Below are 17,602 nucleotides of genomic sequence, written 5' to 3'. Positions count from 1 at the left end.
TAGATAGTATATTATCAGAAATTACACTTTAAAGAACAAATAAAAGATCTTTTGAGAAAGAAAGAGTACAAGAGAGCCGTGTCCTTAGGGAAGGAGCTTGACGCTAAAAATGAAATGCCAACAGAATTTCTCTCATTTGTTCATTCTCAAATGGGGTTTCTCTTATTTTTTTACTTGTCTTTTTTAATATTTAAAGTTATTTATGAAATTTTAACTAAAAATTATAGATAAATTATTATAAAAAATTATAAAATTTTAAATTTTTTATTTTAAAAATTATTAAATTTAAATATTTAAAATTATATATCAAATTTTTATACAAATTTTTTTAAAAAATAATATTTAAATTTACCGTTAGATTTATCGAAAAAAAATCCAATAGTAACAACCCAAAATTTTGCCATTTAAAATATGGAAAAGTTTAGGAAACCAGCAATTTTTGTATTTTTTGGCTAATACTTAATAATCAAAATAAAAATAATAGATCTCTCACTATTAGATACTATTAAATATAATCTCACATCATTAAAAACATTATTGATGGTCAATTAATAGTTACAAAATACCAAAATTGCTAGTCTCTAAGTATTCAACTATAAATATATAAAAAGTTATTAATATTAATTTAAATATAAGATAAAAACAAAAATATTCACCTATAATTTCTTATTGATTTCCAATTGGCAAAGAAACCCATGACGGTAAAACCAAGAAAAAGAACAAAACATCATAAACACAAGCCATGTTTGGACAAATATTACGTGATGAATCGAGGAAAAAAATAGCAGGTTTTGACTTATTATAAGACTATTAAAAGAAAGAGTCAAGAATGAGAAGAAAAATCTGATATAAGGATTGACCTCAACTCCGAGGCATTAAGTCATGCACGTGATGAAGAAAAGTCTTGAGATTCTTGTCCGAAGAGCCACCTTCCTTCACAGCTTCCCTCGCCAACCTCTTCCACTTGTCTGCATTCTCTCTCAGTTCCTTCGCCTTCTCTCCACTTCCCATTACCATATCCAAACACCTCTTTATTTCACCAGCTTCCACCACCCCTTCTTCCTTCTCTTCCTCACGATCCACCCTCACGCCTGTCTTCCACACATCTTCTACTAGCTTCGCATTCGTCTTCTGGTCCAACCATTGCGGAAACGCCACCATTGGTACCCCAGATGCTAAGCTTTCCATCGTCGAATTCCAACCACAGTGTGTCACAAAACATCCCAATGAGCCATGCGACAAAACCTCCACCTGCGAGCACCACTCCACTATCTTCCCTCTCGCTTCTAATTCCTCTCTGCAGCTTAATTCTTCCTCTTCCTCTTCCTCTCTCTCTTTCTCTTTCTTTACTTTCTCCCTAATAACCCACAAGAATGGATGCCCTAAATCCAACAACGCACGCGCCATTTCCTCCATCTGCTTCTTCGCCAACACACAGAAGCTACCAAACGACACATAAACCACCGATTTCTCCGCCTGCGAGTCCAACCACTCTACGTAATCATCTGATCGTTTGAAGATATTACCGCCATACGAACTATCACCACCTCCATCTTGATCATCGTCCAAGAACGCCGAAGGAATCAACGGCCCGATTGGTATCACGTCCAACTTATCATCAACGGCCCTCAGGGCATCAGGTTCCAACGCTTCAACGGTGTTGGCTAATATTCTTGGTTTGACTTCTTGGTCAAGATCTCGAAACTGTTTTTCAATCCGTGAAACAATGAAAGAGTTCCGAAACTTAGTCGAACTATTCGATTCCAAATAAAATGAAGGTAGGTCACGTGAGGGTTGCAACGGCGGCAACCCTGGAAGCTCCAAGGAACACGACGAAGGCTCTTGGGTAATTTTCTCGTTGACGTAGTCACGGTAGCCGTGAAAGTAGAAGTAGTGGATGTCCAAGAGCACCGCTGGTTGAGTCCAGAGGACAACCGCAGGAAGGTGAAACGCACGGGCCACCTCTGCCACCCAGTTTTGTAGGAAGGTGTAGACTACACAAGTGAAAGGGTGCTGGCCTTCTTCGGCGGCGGAGTTTATGAGATCGGTGACGAACTCGGTTCCGCGGCGCTTGTACTCAGCGGCGTAGTGGGCATAGCTGGAGTCATCGGAGCGGGTGAAACCGTCGTCGTAGCCGTCGGAGAAGGGGGCGAAGGAGAGGCCGGGGATGGAGGGTTTGTCGGACATGCGGCGGTGCACGTGGACGGTGGTGGAAACAGTGACGCGTGCGCCTAAATTAATGAGCCGCTTTGCTAACTGGAGGGAAGGGTTTATGTGGCCCTGTGCGGGGTATGTGATGAGGAGGAAGTGGTGGTAGGGCATGACGGCGATGGTGACGGTGGCGGAGCGGTAACTAACACTGGAATCTCGGTGTAAAATAACTATAGCGTGCAATGCACCTTCTCTGGACTAATGAATGAGTAATGAGGTGACAAGTTGAAACAATATATATACATGCACATGAAAAAGTCTAGCGCTAGCAGTTTTATTGAATTTTGGCCAGCATGTAACCAGCAAAAAAAGATGAGCTATTGGATGAAATCTCACACCAATCTCACACCATCAAATTATCATTGATGACTAATTGATGGCTAACAATCACAAAAATTACTACCCCTGCATTACTCTATAGACATAGGGGTTTGAACAATTTGGTGGTGCTAAAATTCACAACATTACTATATTTAACACTTGACATTTTTTCTCATCTACAATGGAATTTGAATACACGATCTAGAAAAGAGAAAAGATTAAACTTTTTAAGTTAATTAATTGAGCTAATCTCACTCAGCCAGGTAACACTAAACAAAATATTATTCGTATACTAAAATTAATTATTAATATATTTATTTTTTAATTAATAATTAATAAATATTTTTTTAAAATTTTATTAATTTTTTTCAATAAATTTGTATCTTTGTTTTTTTATCCACTATTTTTCTTAGTAAAATTGATTTTATATTTAAGAATGGGAATGGTAATTAAGTGTAGACGTAGAGATATATTTTGGACATAAAATATATTTTTTGATTGTCTTGTCTTGCCTTGTGACGTTTGAGCTTACGAAACTGTTTGGAGCCTAGCTGATGATGATCCGATCAACTTTGCTTGTGGAAATTGTGATCAAGTGCAAGTGGAATAAAATTTAGTTTGAGTAAATAGTTTAATTAAGTTATTTTTAAAAAAATAGTTTAAATAATAAATAATTATATTAAAAGTAGTTTATAAATAAATTATTTTGTATTTAAATTTTTAATTTTAAAAATATTTATTTTATAAAAAAATAATAAAAAATATTAGTATTATAAAAAAAATTATTAGTTTTAAATTTTTATATAAATTTTTAAATAGTTTATTAAAAAACTGTAATTTTATTTTAAAAATTATATCAGACATTAATACTACTACTTTTTATAAATCAAAAACTCAAAAAATATATTTTTAAAGTTTTCGAAACGAACCTGAGTATAAAAGTGTACATTATTACTTTATTAAAGCATCATGAAACATTTTTAGTTTATCTACAAAGTATAATAAAAATATGAATAAATTAAAATACAAATATATAAATTATATTTTTACGTTAGTATTTATTTTTTTAAAATATATATCATATTATTATTTTTATTAAAACACTTTATATTATACAAAAACTACTCTTTTAAATTATTCAAAATTTAAAATTCAATTAACTTTAATAGTATAATTTTAGATTTTAAATAATTCAAAAAATAAAACAAAAATAGATCTAAAAAATAAAAAAAATTGTTCGTCTTCTTTAGGATTCTAGTATTCTTCGTCTCCTTTTCTTTCTCTTCTCTCCATCGATTCTTACTGCAACTGGAATGTTCGTCGTTGAAGAGCTAAGATTTAGAGAAGATCGAAGCACATCGACGATTATTTTCAAGATATACTTTTCCATGGAATTTGTTATGAAGGCCTCATCGTTGTAGTTGATAGCAACATCGTTTGTTATAGCGGGGGACATATCTTCGAAGGAGGAAGGGAGCGATGAAAGGAGCAATGAGAGGAATATTCGATGGCAAGAGCAAGTGTCATAGGCCGCTAGGGCGTTGAATGGAGGTTAATTACTGTTGTGATTCTGGTGAACAACGACGAGGAGGTGGTTACGATAAGAATCGACGAATAGAAGAGAAGGAAGAGGAGAGAGGAGATAAAGAACACTGAAACCTTAGAAAAGATGAACAATTTTTTATTTTTTTTAATTTTTTGTAAATTAGTTAAAATTTAAAATTATAAAATTAAAGTTAATTGAATTTTAAATTTTGAATAATTTAAAAGAGTAGATTTTGTATAATATAAAAAAAGATATTTAATTTTTTTGAAAAATAATATTTAGAAAAAAAAATTTAATATTGACGTGAAAAATATAATTCACATGTCGTGTTTTAATTTGTCCATATTTTTATCGTACTGACACATATAAATTTATCATCGTGCCGAAATAAACACCAATATCTTTTCTACGACGATTAGTTTATTCATCAGTAAATGTTTAATATGACAGGTTAAGAAATTTAAAAAGAATAATTGATATTGAATATTTAAAATAATTAAGTAATATGAGTATGTTATATCACTACAACAGAAACGGAGGATGACGGTAGAAAATTGGCGGCCGTTTACAAATCAGTTGCAGATTGGCAGGATAGCGGTGGTTGTCATTGCGGTTTGACAACTGCACCAAAATTAAATAGCATAGCAGCAGCGACACGTCCCAACTACTGGAAAGCAACACAGTGATATATATAACAAATCAACATATGGCGTTCATAGAATCTTTTTTGCGTGAAGTCAATTGGGCAGGGGCGCGAACCATTTCTCTGGAAGTCCTTGCCGTCGTGGTGCTCCCCTCAGTCAATTCTAGTAGTCTCCTCCTTCCCATTGCTGTGTCATTCATTGAGCCACTTTTCCCTTTAACACTGGTCTGAAGCTTAGGTTTGCTAAACCCTCATTCAATTTGGTTGAGTTTCTTTTGTTTCACTTTTCAATTTGGTTTAAATTGATCTTGTTCTTCTTGATTTGGATTTATACAGTCAAGAATCAAATTCGCACTTTTCAATTTGGTTTAGATTGGTCTTGCTTATAAAGAAATCATTTGATCTATATCTTACTTTCAAATTTTCAGATCAGGCATTAATACTTTGTTTTTATTTTCTCAATTGTTCACGTTTGGCAGTTTTCTCCACTTGATACACCTGGTTCCATTCATTCATTCCTTCGTTACTATAAGAGGGGGGAAAAGTAATGGAAGATTTTGGAGTCAATGGAAGAGGGGGGAAAGTATAGATGATCTGAGATTACAGCTTGCTCACAAACAGGTTTAGATAGCTTCTTCCATTTATGGGTGTGCATGGGTCGGTGAAATCGGGTTTGGCGTGATCTAGATTCACCCCGAAATAGATTTTTTGCCTATTTATTAGACCCAAACCTGACTTGAGATCCGATAAAATCTATACACTTTCGGGTCACGATTATATTGGGTAAAAACGAGGCCGTTAATATTATATTACCTTGATACCTTCTTATAATTAGCATGTGAAAATATCCAAGTTTTCAAGGCTCCAACTATTATTTGACATGGTAAAATTCACTTAGAAAAATATAACAAGAACTAACTTTTTTCTAAAATTAAAGCATAACCATAATCAATAATAATATTGTATAATAACACCAAATATTTAGATCAATACAAATAACACAATATTATGTATTAGTCTAAAATCTTATGCATTTTAAACATAAAACATTAACTTATAATCTTATAATAACTAATAACACAAAATATTAAGGTTTACAATACTTAAATTTCACATAAGAATAGCCATCACCCATCACTAATAACACAAAATATAAATTGTGTATGATGACCGGGTCGAGTTCGGGCGACCCGAGCCATGGCCCGGACCGACCCGAAATAATGACCGGGTCTATTTTTGAGACCGTAATTCGACTATAGACTCGATAAAATCACACCAAATTAGTCCCTAAAGTGTTTGGGACCGGGCCGGATCTTCAGGTGGGGAGGGAAACGAAGCATGCCTTATAAGGGTGTGGATACCTCTCCCTAACATGACGCGTTTTGACGAGTGAGTGTGGGGAGGGTTTCGGCTATCATCCCTATCGTCAAAGGCAAAATCGTGAGGTCTTGTGTGCCAAAGCGAACAATCGTGTATCCGGGCTAGGACTTTTCTTCGCCAGTAGCCTCTGCACCTCCACGTTGAGACCGTCGTCAGGCTCTGCCACAAATCGAGTCGTCGAGCCCGAGGATGGCGTGAATTTGAGGCTACAGGCACAGGAGCTCCAATGCAGCCATCACCAATAGGCTCAGGAGCTTAACGATTATCGAAAAAGGTATCAGAAGATTCTCACACGCATGACAGACACAGATGACCTCAGGTTGACATGGAGGGAGCAGCTAGAGTGGTTTCGGCGAATGGAGGCTCAAATGGAGGTATACTAGGCTCTGATGCGCGTCGCTGGTATCATATTTACTAGTGGTAGCACCACTGCTGGTGGCAGTGGTCCTGTTGGTGGCACACAGACATCATCGCCTTCTATGCCACCTCTTCAGGGCCATGGGACCGACGACGACGATGACGAGAACTACCCATATCTTTAGTTATTAGTGTTTTGTTTAATTGTTTCATTGCATTTATTTGATGCACTTGACTTTTAATTTATTTGAACATTATATTATTTATTTTAAATAATAGATTTTTATTATTTATGAATTGACCATTAATTGTGTAAAAAATAAATTTAAATAAAAATAAAAATTGACTATTTATTTCAAAAGCATTAAAAAAATTGATATTACCGTCAGATTTACCAAAATAATTCAATTGCAATAGTGCGGGAAACAACATATTTGGGCGATATTATCGTCGAAAATATTCGCCGGTAACCAAATATTTTTCAAACAAGAAATCTGTCGCAGAATCACTATCAGACGAAAAAATTTTGACGTTAAATATTTATCGACGAAGTTTATTCCGTCTGATTCTTTTCGACGGTAATTTAATTATCGTCGATTTTTTTTGTTTTTCTAACGAAAAATCCGACGATACTCACCATTTTTCTTATAGTGAAAATCATTAGGAAGAAAAGGAACCTACATTCATTCGAGTAAATAAGATTATAATATAATATATACATATTCATTCAAGTATAATTTGAGAAGCAATATTATAAAAGAAGAAATAAGAGCAATAAAAAAACGAACAAAAAAAGGGAAGAAAGAAGAATAAAAAGAAAAAAAATGCAGCATTAAAATAGACATTTTTTTGTTTTTTGTAGCAAAATTTTGATGTCAAAACTTAGAAATTTATGTGTTATTTTTAAGAAATTTCAGTGTTTTTTGTTCTGATAAATTTTGCATAATTCAAAACTCTTCTTCTTCTTATTTTATTTTCTCATAATTTTTCTTATTTTAGTCTCTTAAAAGGAATAAAACAAAAAAAAATCAAACAAAAAATACATAACTTAAATATTAGATGAGGAAGAGAAAGAAAAAAGAAAAAATAAAAAATAAAACGTAGTAACAACAACACTAATAAAAAAGGAAAAAGAGGTATACGAAAAACTACAAAAAAAGAATGATGTTATATGAGTGAGTTTTTTTTTTAGTTTGGACCAACTTAATTGTCAAAAAAATTTAAATATATAACGGAACTATTAATTTAGTTGGGGAGTGCTAGGTAAACAATGACTTTTTTGAACAGCATGAATAACCACCAATTAAATAAAAACACACTACACTTTTAAATTATTCACCTAAATCATAATATTAAAATAATCATCTGTACACAATCCAACTTTAAAAAGCTCTATCTTAGGTGTTTTCAAAAGTACCACAATCTTTTAAAAACTGCAAGTACAAGCACATGATATTTTTTATTTACCAAACACAAAATGAGGAGCTTGGACTTTTAAAAAGTACAAGCACCTCTTCAAAAAGCTTTACCAAACCAAGCCCTAGTAAAATGAATATTCGATATAACTATTGTTCACATTATTTAATATTTTCATTGTCTACCTATACTTTTCTATTTATTATTTAATTTGATTAACTAGAGATAATTTTCATAAAAAAATCCAACAACTTTATTTACAATTTTTTATTAGAAAAGTCTAATAAATTTAATTTTAATACATTAATTGTGTATATAATTTTATACGGTTATTTATTAAAATTTATTTGTTTAGATACTTTTTAAATAAGTAATTTAAAAATTAGTTATTCTCACTAGGTAACAATATACAATTATTAAATGAGATCGTTTTTTAATTTCTATATGGAGGGCAATGATGTGTTGGACCCATTTATAGTAGAGGGGAGAGCTTTACGTTTGTGTGGTGTCTTGTGTGGTGTCAGGCAGGAGAGAAATCGAACCATGGGTTTTCAAGGGCTCCTTCTCGGATAATTCGAATTGTGCATGAGGCACAGACCGTGCGATTTGCATCTCCCCATCCACGACAGTGCACAATTTTTTCAACAATAACCCACACTAGCATTCGTTTTCACTTTCATTCCATTCCTCCAAAGAAGAACCACTACTTCTTCTTCTTTATTCCTTCTGGTTCTTACTTTGCATGATAAAAGTAATTTCAAAATGACAAAAAGAAAATTAATTGTTATTATTCTTACATAATTATATTATGTAAATTATTATTATTTTTTTACTAGATTATGTAGTTTTTTTTGGAATTTTTTTAGTTTTTTATAATTATAATTATTATTGTTAGGAAGTTAATTGTTATTATTATCGCTATAAATTAAAGTTAGGAATGTAAATGATTTTTTTATTTTGACCTGATAATATTAAAAAACATAACTCGAATCATGCGACTTCATTTAATTCTTTATATAAAATTCATATATATTCATTCAATACCCATGATCCGATTTCATTTTATTCTTCAAATAAAAAATTCATATATAAAATAATATCTATAGTCCGATTTGTAAGCTGTAAAATTTAAATTACATTAATGAAAAAATCGGATCCTCTGAATTTTTTATATATTTTTTTAAAACAAATTAAATAACTCGTACCATGCGATTTTTATTTCCTGACAATGACATAAAGCTATCTCAGTTCCATATCAAATCACATCACGGAGCTTGGTTTCATAACGAAAAAATTAAGCCTATTTTATTTATCTAAATTCTATATTGGAAAACTAATTGAAAAAAATTGAAGGTAATTTTCATCGACAAGGACACCAATCAGATTCGACTGAACGCCACCGAACAAGAAGAAACACTCCCATGAAGAAAGCAAAATATCAGACACAAGTCCCATTCATCTTGCACTTAAGCTTGGGGTTTTACTTTTATTAAGCAAGAAGTTTTTTTCCTGGTATCTTAATTATTTATTTTTTGATAAAAAAAATTATTTATATACTAAAAATTAATTATTAATTTATATTCTAACATGTATTTTATATTAATAACTAATTTTAATATACACGTAACATAATTTTTTATCTAAAATGGGCCAAAGCCCTTTTTTCTTTTTTATCTACATTGGGGCCAAAGGCCCATCGTATCTTCCTTATTATTAATAAATTGCAATAATTAAAAAGTTCCTGCTAATTTACCAAAAAAAAAATTTCTGCTAGAAAGTCAATGAAATATTTTTAATATTTTGGATCTAGAGTTGTAATATTGATAACGGATTTAGATCCTCTAAAGTTTGAATTTTATTTTAGAGAGTAAATTGTAATCTTTTATCCTTAAATAATTTCTCTTTCATATTTATTATTGGTCCCACCTATGAAATCAATAGTGAGAAATCACATTTTACTCTCTAAAGTAAAATTCAAACTTTAGATGATTCAAATCCCATAATAACACTCATTCAAAAAATTTATACTAATAGAAAAAGATAATACTAATAGTTATATCTCTAATCCTCTCTAAACTTCTATCGTACACATTGTATAAATATTCTATTAGTTTCCTATCCTTTCTCATAATTAAATATTTGTTGATAGAATAATTTTTTATTTTATAAAAAAAACACCCTCATTCAGAAGACATTCTTCTCCGACATCATCAAGAAAATTCCTCAGATTCTTGTTGGAAGAGCCACCTTCCTTAACAGCTTCTCTACCCAAAAACTTCCATTTCTCTGCGTTCTTTCTCAGTTCATTTCCTTTCTCTCCATTCCCCATCACAATATCCAAACACCTCCCAATTTCATCAGCTTCCACCATTCCTTCCTCATTCACACTATGATCCACTCTCACCCCCGTCTTCCACACATCTTCTATTAGCTTCGCATTCGTCCTCTGCTCTACGCCCTGTGGAAACGCCACCATTGGTACCCCTGAAACCAAGCTTTCCATCACGGAATTCCAACCACAGTGTGTCACAAAACAACCCAACGATCGATGCGACAAAACTTCAACCTGTGAACACCACTTCACTATCTTCCCCTTCATTTTCACCTCCTCCATGCAACTCAACTCTTCCTCTTCCTCTTCTTCTCTTCCTTCAACTTTACCCTTTTCTCTAATCACCCACAAGAACGGACCCCCACAATCTAATAGCGCACGTGCAATTTCCTCCATCTGCTTCTTGGGCACAACACAGACGCTCCCAAACGACACGTAAACCACTGACATCTCTGCCTTTGACTCCAACCATTCAATGTAGTGGTCATCATCGGAGGAATGAAACACATCACCGCCAAATGAAGCGTCATTGAGATCTCTGCCGTCCAAATAAGCTGAAGAAATCAACGGTCCAATTGGCATCATGTTCAAATTCAACTTATCATCAACGGCCCTCAAAGCCTTTGCCTCCAATTCTTCAAAGGTGTTGAGAAGAACCATTGCTGGTTTCGTTTCCATGTCAAGGTAGCGAAACTGTTCTTCAAACAACGTAAACATCACGGGGGTAAATTTGGAACTCAACGGCAATAAAAACGCCGGCATGTCACGGGGTGCTAGCACTAGCGACGGTGCCAACCCTGGTAGTTCTATGATGGCTTCGTTGTAACTCGAAGGATCACTGGTTTTGCCGTCGATGTAACCGCCGTACCCGTGAAAGTAATGGTAGAAGATGTCGAACACTGTGGCTGGTTGAATCCAGAGAAGCGCCGTGGGGAGGTGGAACCCACGCGCCACCTCTGCGGCCCATGTTTGTAGGAGTGTGTAGACTACGCATGTGAAAGGATGACCTTGTTGGGCGTTTGAGAGAATGAGATCGGTTACGAAGTCGGTGCCGCGGCGCCTGAGTTCCGAGAAGTAGAGGGAGTATTCGGAGCTGGCGGAGGCAGTGAAGCCGGCGTCGTGGCCGTCGGAGAAGGGAAGAATGGAGAGGCCGAAGGTGGAGGAGTTGGTGCTTGACATGCGGCGGTGCATGTAGAGGGTTGTTAAGAAAGTGACATTTGCGCCGAAAGAGAGTAAGCGCTTTGAGAATTGGAGAGCAGGGTTTATGTGACCCTGTACAGGGTAAGGCACCACCAGGAAATGGTGGTGGCGATGGCGGCGTACCATGTTCATGTGGTGGTGGTAGATTTATGTGGACAAACAATTATGATTCACTTGTATTCAGTATTCACTCCTTGAATGGGATTAGATGCTTTGCAATCATTCTTGTGAAAAAGTGGCCCAAGATGCACAATCATGATGATGGGTCGGCCACCAGGCTACGCCTAGACAAAAGTTTAGTCGGGTAAATTTTTACTTTCTAAAAATTATAATATTTATATTTAATAAATTAAATTAAACATAAGTTTTAATAACCACGATCAATGATAATTATATTTAAAAAAATAATTTTTTAAATTTAAAAATAATATATAAATATATAGATATAATAACTAAATTTAAAAATAAATTAATGTATGAAATTATATTAGAATTTTTAAATAAATATTTTGTTTTTAGTACAAATAATTAGAATTATACTGTATCCCTATTATCTTGGAAGAAACCGACTTATATCTCGGCCTGACTCATTGTGAGAAACAGTACAATCCTAACAGAACACTACCCACAATCTCGCCACGAGATCGGTCACGGATATCTCGGCTAAAACCAATGATCCATTCAATACTAACTAGACTATAAATCGGGGATGAGACCGACGATGGCAACAGAACAAAAGTCATTCCAACAACAATACGCTACCATACAAACAATTCATCGTCTATATACTCGCATCTCTTTAAGTAATTCTTTACTGACTTGGGCGTCGGAGTCCCCTTTTACATATATCACGCTCGGATCTGAGTTCAAGAGGATATTCCCAGTTCGGCTCGAGCTGTTAGGCACACCAGAGTTGACGTGAAGCCGACATATAGTTCGGAAGGAGTATCCTTGCAAGAACATTTGGCACCTACCGTGGGCCTTGCCTCTTCCGTAATTTTATCTAACCTAACGCTACTATCTTTGGTTGATCTTTTCTTTTTCTTTGTAGAAATCAAAACATGATGGATCACTCTGTCACTCCTCAAGCAAACCCAACAAGCGCCAAATCCCTGGCCGCTAACGCTGTTCTGCTAGCGGACAACCAGCAGATGGCTGACCTGTTAGCGGCTATCCAGAACAAAGATGGGGATAGAAACAACCATAAGAAAGTCAACACTGATCTCCATGGAGAACAGCACGCGGAGTCAAATGCAAAGACAGGAGATATACCTCTCAAAACTGAGAGACGGCGGACTGGCCCCTTCTCTGAAGAAATAATCAATTTTAAAATGCCAAAAAATTTTACACTTCCAATTACTCTAATACCATACAAAGGGGGATCGGAGATCCTAAATTTCACGTTACAAAATTCGAATCCATGATGTTTCTTAACAGTGACTTCGATCCCATCTTGTGCCGGTCTTTCCCCACCTTCTTAGATGGGGCTGCCTTGTTATGGTTTTCTAACTTACCTACAGGTTCCATATCCAGCTTTGACGAATTTGCAAAGTTATTCATAAATCATTTTGCAGCCTCCAAAATCTATGTGTCTGACTCGGACTACCTCAGCACAATCAAGCAAGGGTAGCACGAGAGCCTGAAGGATTACATGACACGCATCACAGAAGCAGCCATGGAAATTCCCGACCTAAATCCAGAAGTGCAGCTGCATGCCATCAAGAGCGGTCTCCAACCTGAAAAATTCTAGTAAGCTATAGCTGTCACAAAACCGAAAACATTGGAGAAGTTTTGAGATAAAGCAAGTGGTCAAATCGAAATAGAGGAGTTGCGTGAAGCTCGAAGGAGTGAAAAGCCACCATCCCGGAAGGAAGAAGACAAACCCTACATGTCCCAAAATAAGGACTCTAAAAAACCTTTTAAACTAACCCCGAAATTTGATTCATATGCCAGATTCAATATTAAGAGGGAGGATAGCATTAAGGAGATACTACATGGCAAGTTGATAAAGCCACCAAGCAAAGCAGGGACATACCAGGATGAGAAGTATGTTGACAAAAATAAACATTGTGCATTTCACCAAAAGTTTGGCCATACCACTGATGAGTGTGTGGTAGCTATAGACTTGCTAGAGAGACTAGCAAGGCAGTGTCTTTTGGATATATATGTCGCTACCAGGAGTCAGAAAGAACCAACCAGGGATGCGGACAAACCGAGCTATAGCTCAGACCAAAAAGAAAAAGGAACATGGCATGGACCAGTCCAAGGGAGTCATCAATTACATTTCAGGTGGCTTTCCTAGAGGAGGAGCTACCAATACGGCTAGGAAGCGGAGCTACTAATCTATAATGACAATGGAAGGATCTCACCAAGCCCATCAACTTTTAGCTCTGTCCACCCACATCAGCTTTGGCGCTAACGACTTTAAGTTTCAGTCCTCGAACTTAGACGATCCAGTAGTGATCTCAGTACGAGTCGGAGAGTTAACCATTAAGAAGGTCCTGCTCAACCCAGGAAGCAGTGCCGACGTCCTATTCTACTCAACATTCAAAAAGATGCAATTGAGTGACAAAGCATTGTAGCCATCAACCGGATAATTAGTAGGGTTCTCCGGTGAAAGGGTCATTGTATCAGATTATGTATGGTTAAGAATACCGCTAGGGGAATCCCCAAACTCGAACATTAGATATTCAATTTTTAGTAGCCGACTGTGTAAACCCTTATAGTTTTATTTTGGGATGTCCGTCCCTCAATTCTTTTAGAGCTATTGTCTCCACAATTCACCTGTGTGTCAAGTTCCTTGTGCAGGATAACATAATGGCAACAGTGCACGCTCACCATAAGGAAGCCAGACAATGTTACAATGCAAGATTAAATACCATCCCGAAGGAGACCATTCCGAGAATCCATTTTGTATACAACTTAGAAAGCATCCCCACTCTGGCCGAGATGGACCCAAGAGACAACAATAGTCGTCCCGCTCCCACAGACGACCTGGAAAAGGTACAACTCAGACAAGCAAATCAGTTCACTAACATCGGTTCAGCTTTTTCCTCAGGAACAAAACAAAATCTGGTGGGCATACTAAAGGCCAATGCCGACTTGTTTGCATGGACCCCTGTTGACATGTCAGGGATCAATCCTAACTTTATATGTCACAAACTAGCAGTCAACTCCAACGCCTGACCTATAAGACGAAAGAAACGAAATATAGGCACAGAGAGAAGAAATGTAGCAGCGGCAGAAACATAGAAACTACTTGACGCAGGATTCATCTGAGAAATACCTTTTTCTCATGGCTAGCAAACGTGGAAATGATAAAGAAAAGCTCGAGGAAATGGCAAATGTGCGTAGATTTTACAGATCTGAACAAAGCCTACTCGAAGGATTCCTACCCACTGCCGAACATTGACAGGCTAGTAGACGACACCTCTGGATATCAAGTGCTAAGCTTCATGGATGCCTATTCCGACTATAACCAAATACAAATGTATCCACATGACGAAGATAAGATAGCATTTGTAACTGACCTAGGTAATTTTCGTTATAAGGTAATGCCTTTTGAACTAAAAAATGCAGGGACAACTTATCAAAGACTAATGGACAAAGTCTTTAAAAACCAAGTTGGGCGAAACATTGAGATATATGTCGATGATATGGTCATCAAGTCAAGTTCAGAGAAACAACATGAAGCTAATCTTCAGGAGATTTTCCAACAACTCCGAAAATACAATATGAGGCTAAACCCAGAAAAATGCACATTCGGAGTACATAAAGGAAAATTTCTTGGGTTTATGCTTACAAACAGGGGCATAAAAGCCAACCCTAACAAATGCCAGGCCGTCAAAAGCATGCAGTCACTGAGAACAGTCAAAGAAGTACAACGCCTCATAGGTCGTCTAGCCGCACTGTCCCGATTCTTACCAATAGCAGCTGCCAGATCGTATCATTTCTTCAATACCGTCAAGAAGGCTGACAAGTTCGTCTGGACAGAATAATGTGAAAAGCCTTCGTCGAATTCAAACATATTATGGGATCACCACCTATAATCAAAAAGCCGGAGTAAGGTAAACCACCTTTCATATTTCTTTTAATTTCAACTAACACAATTAGTTTCGTACTTGTGACAGAAACAGGAAAGGAGCAACACCTGGTGTACTTCGTTAGCAGGGTTTCGCAAAACACCGAGACGAGATACCTGAAGATAGAAAAGCTATCCTTTGGCCTGGTCATCACTGCTTTGGCGCCTACGACATTATTTCCAGATACATCCAATTATAGTTCGAACAGGTCACCCCTTGCGCCAAATATTGTCACGACCAGACTTAGCAGGCAGACTTACAAAATGGGCAATAGAGATTTCTGAATTCGATATTTCATACCAATCCTGAGGATCACCTAGAGCCCAGACGTTGGCCGACTTCGTCTTAGAGTTTATAGACAAAGACGAAACACCCAAAACATGGGAGCTATACGTAGATAGAGCGTCAAATGAAAACGGATGTGGTGCAGGACTCCTTCTGAAGGACAGCGCTGGAATTCAAGCTGAGCAATCAATAAAATTTCTTTTCGAAATGACCAACAACCAAGCTAAATATGAAGCTCTCATAGCAGGACTAAGACTAGCCAAGGAAGTATGAGTCTTCAGCCTAAGGTTACACTGTGATTCCCTCCTCGTAGTACAATAGGTAAACGGCCACTTTCAGGTACGAGATCCCCTCCTATAAAAATATTTAAACTCAGGCAAAGCCATGATTACTCTTTTTCAAAATTTTGAAATATCACATATACCTAAGGAACAAAATTATATGGCCGATATTTTATATAATTTAGCTACGTACAGAATAACCGATCAATGAGACAAGTTAAACTATCTCACACTAATAGAACCAAGTTTAGATATCAAATATATTCTAAGTATGTCATAGGGAGAAGACTGGCGAAGTACATTCATTCGCTATCTAAGAATTGGAGAAATACCAGAACATGAAAGCCCGAAGTCATTTAGATATAAAGCTAACCTTTATACTATGCTGGGAGCAAACCTATACAAACAAAGTATTTCTAGACCATTACTAAGATGCCTCAGCCGAGTAGAAGCAGAAAATGCCATGGAGGAGGTACATGAGGGAGTCTACCGACACCATACCGAAATTCGAAGTCTGGCCACAAAAATTCTCCGAGTAAGATACTACTGGCCGACGTCAAAGGTGCGCGCCGCTCATCCACAACCCGGCCGAACTGTTACATACTTTAGATGTCACCTGGCCATTCGACAAATGGGGAATGGACATACTCAGAAAATATGTGACTTTGTATACATTAGATAATAAAAAAAACTCATAATAGAAAAAGTTAAATTTACTCCTCTGTTATATTTATAGGGGTGTAGATGATTAACATAAGAGTTATGAGATTTTTTTTAACTTTATTTTTAAAGTAGTATTCACTTTTGAGTATAATAATTATGAACTAATACACGGTGATAACTAATTGTAATTTAAGAGAAGATAGAAAGAGAATAAAAAAACCCGAGAAAAGAAGAGAGAACAAGCCAACATAAGAGTGGTGGTGAGGCATACCTAGATAGATAATGGTAAGAAAAAAAGAATAATGAAAACAAAAATTAAAAACTCTAAAAGAATAATAAAACTAAAGATGATTTAAAATGTTGAATATGATGGTTGTCAGTGGCTAAGAGAAGGGTAGAGGTTAAATCTTAGCCCCTTTTAGCTGAGTAACTATTGCTGTCCTTATGAATTGCTTTAGGAGATATTTCTACTTTTTGTCTCGTCACTAGTCAAGAGACTTTTTCTTTTTGTCTCGTAACCAGTGAGGAGATATTTTTCAATTTTGTCTCCTATGAACAGAATCAGAAATTGAGTGGAATAGAAAGAGAAAATCACACCCAGAAGTATCCTGGTTCAGCTGCTAAGTGCAGTGCAGCCTACATCTAGTCTCCATCACAAAAATGATAGAATTTTCACTATAATCAAATAGACAACAGACACCAATCCTCCCTAGGAACTACCCTTCCTATCCGAGACAAGTCAAGAATCTATCCCTAATCTTGAACTTGACTTGGTCACCTACCAAGCTTTCAATTGCTAAGTGCTAACCCAACTTGCAATGGAATTCCCACAGAATCATGAAACACAACACAGATATACAAAGGACCTCTAGGACATATCTATGG

The 17,602-nt window shown here is 36.0% G+C and overlaps 2 protein-coding genes across 2 annotated transcripts; both read right to left on the bottom strand.

The window, feature by feature from the left end:
• Positions 1-637: 637 nt before the first annotated feature.
• On the bottom strand, positions 638-2,434 carry LOC107482311 (phloretin 4'-O-glucosyltransferase-like). Its single transcript, XM_016102758.3, has one exon. The coding sequence runs from the start codon at positions 2,320-2,322 to the stop codon at positions 862-864; it is 1,461 nt and encodes a 486-aa protein (XP_015958244.1). The 5' UTR covers positions 2,323-2,434; the 3' UTR covers positions 638-861.
• Positions 2,435-9,952: 7,518 nt separating this feature from the next.
• On the bottom strand, positions 9,953-11,665 carry LOC107482309 (phloretin 4'-O-glucosyltransferase-like). Its single transcript, XM_016102755.3, has one exon. The coding sequence runs from the start codon at positions 11,536-11,538 to the stop codon at positions 10,033-10,035; it is 1,506 nt and encodes a 501-aa protein (XP_015958241.1). The 5' UTR covers positions 11,539-11,665; the 3' UTR covers positions 9,953-10,032.
• Positions 11,666-17,602: the final 5,937 nt, after the last annotated feature.

The sequence above is a fragment of the Arachis duranensis genome, chromosome 3, assembly GCF_000817695.3.
Source record: "Arachis duranensis cultivar V14167 chromosome 3, aradu.V14167.gnm2.J7QH, whole genome shotgun sequence".
Lineage (NCBI taxonomy): Eukaryota > Viridiplantae > Streptophyta > Magnoliopsida > Fabales > Fabaceae > Arachis > Arachis duranensis.
This window is presented reverse-complemented; position numbering and strand designations above follow the sequence as displayed.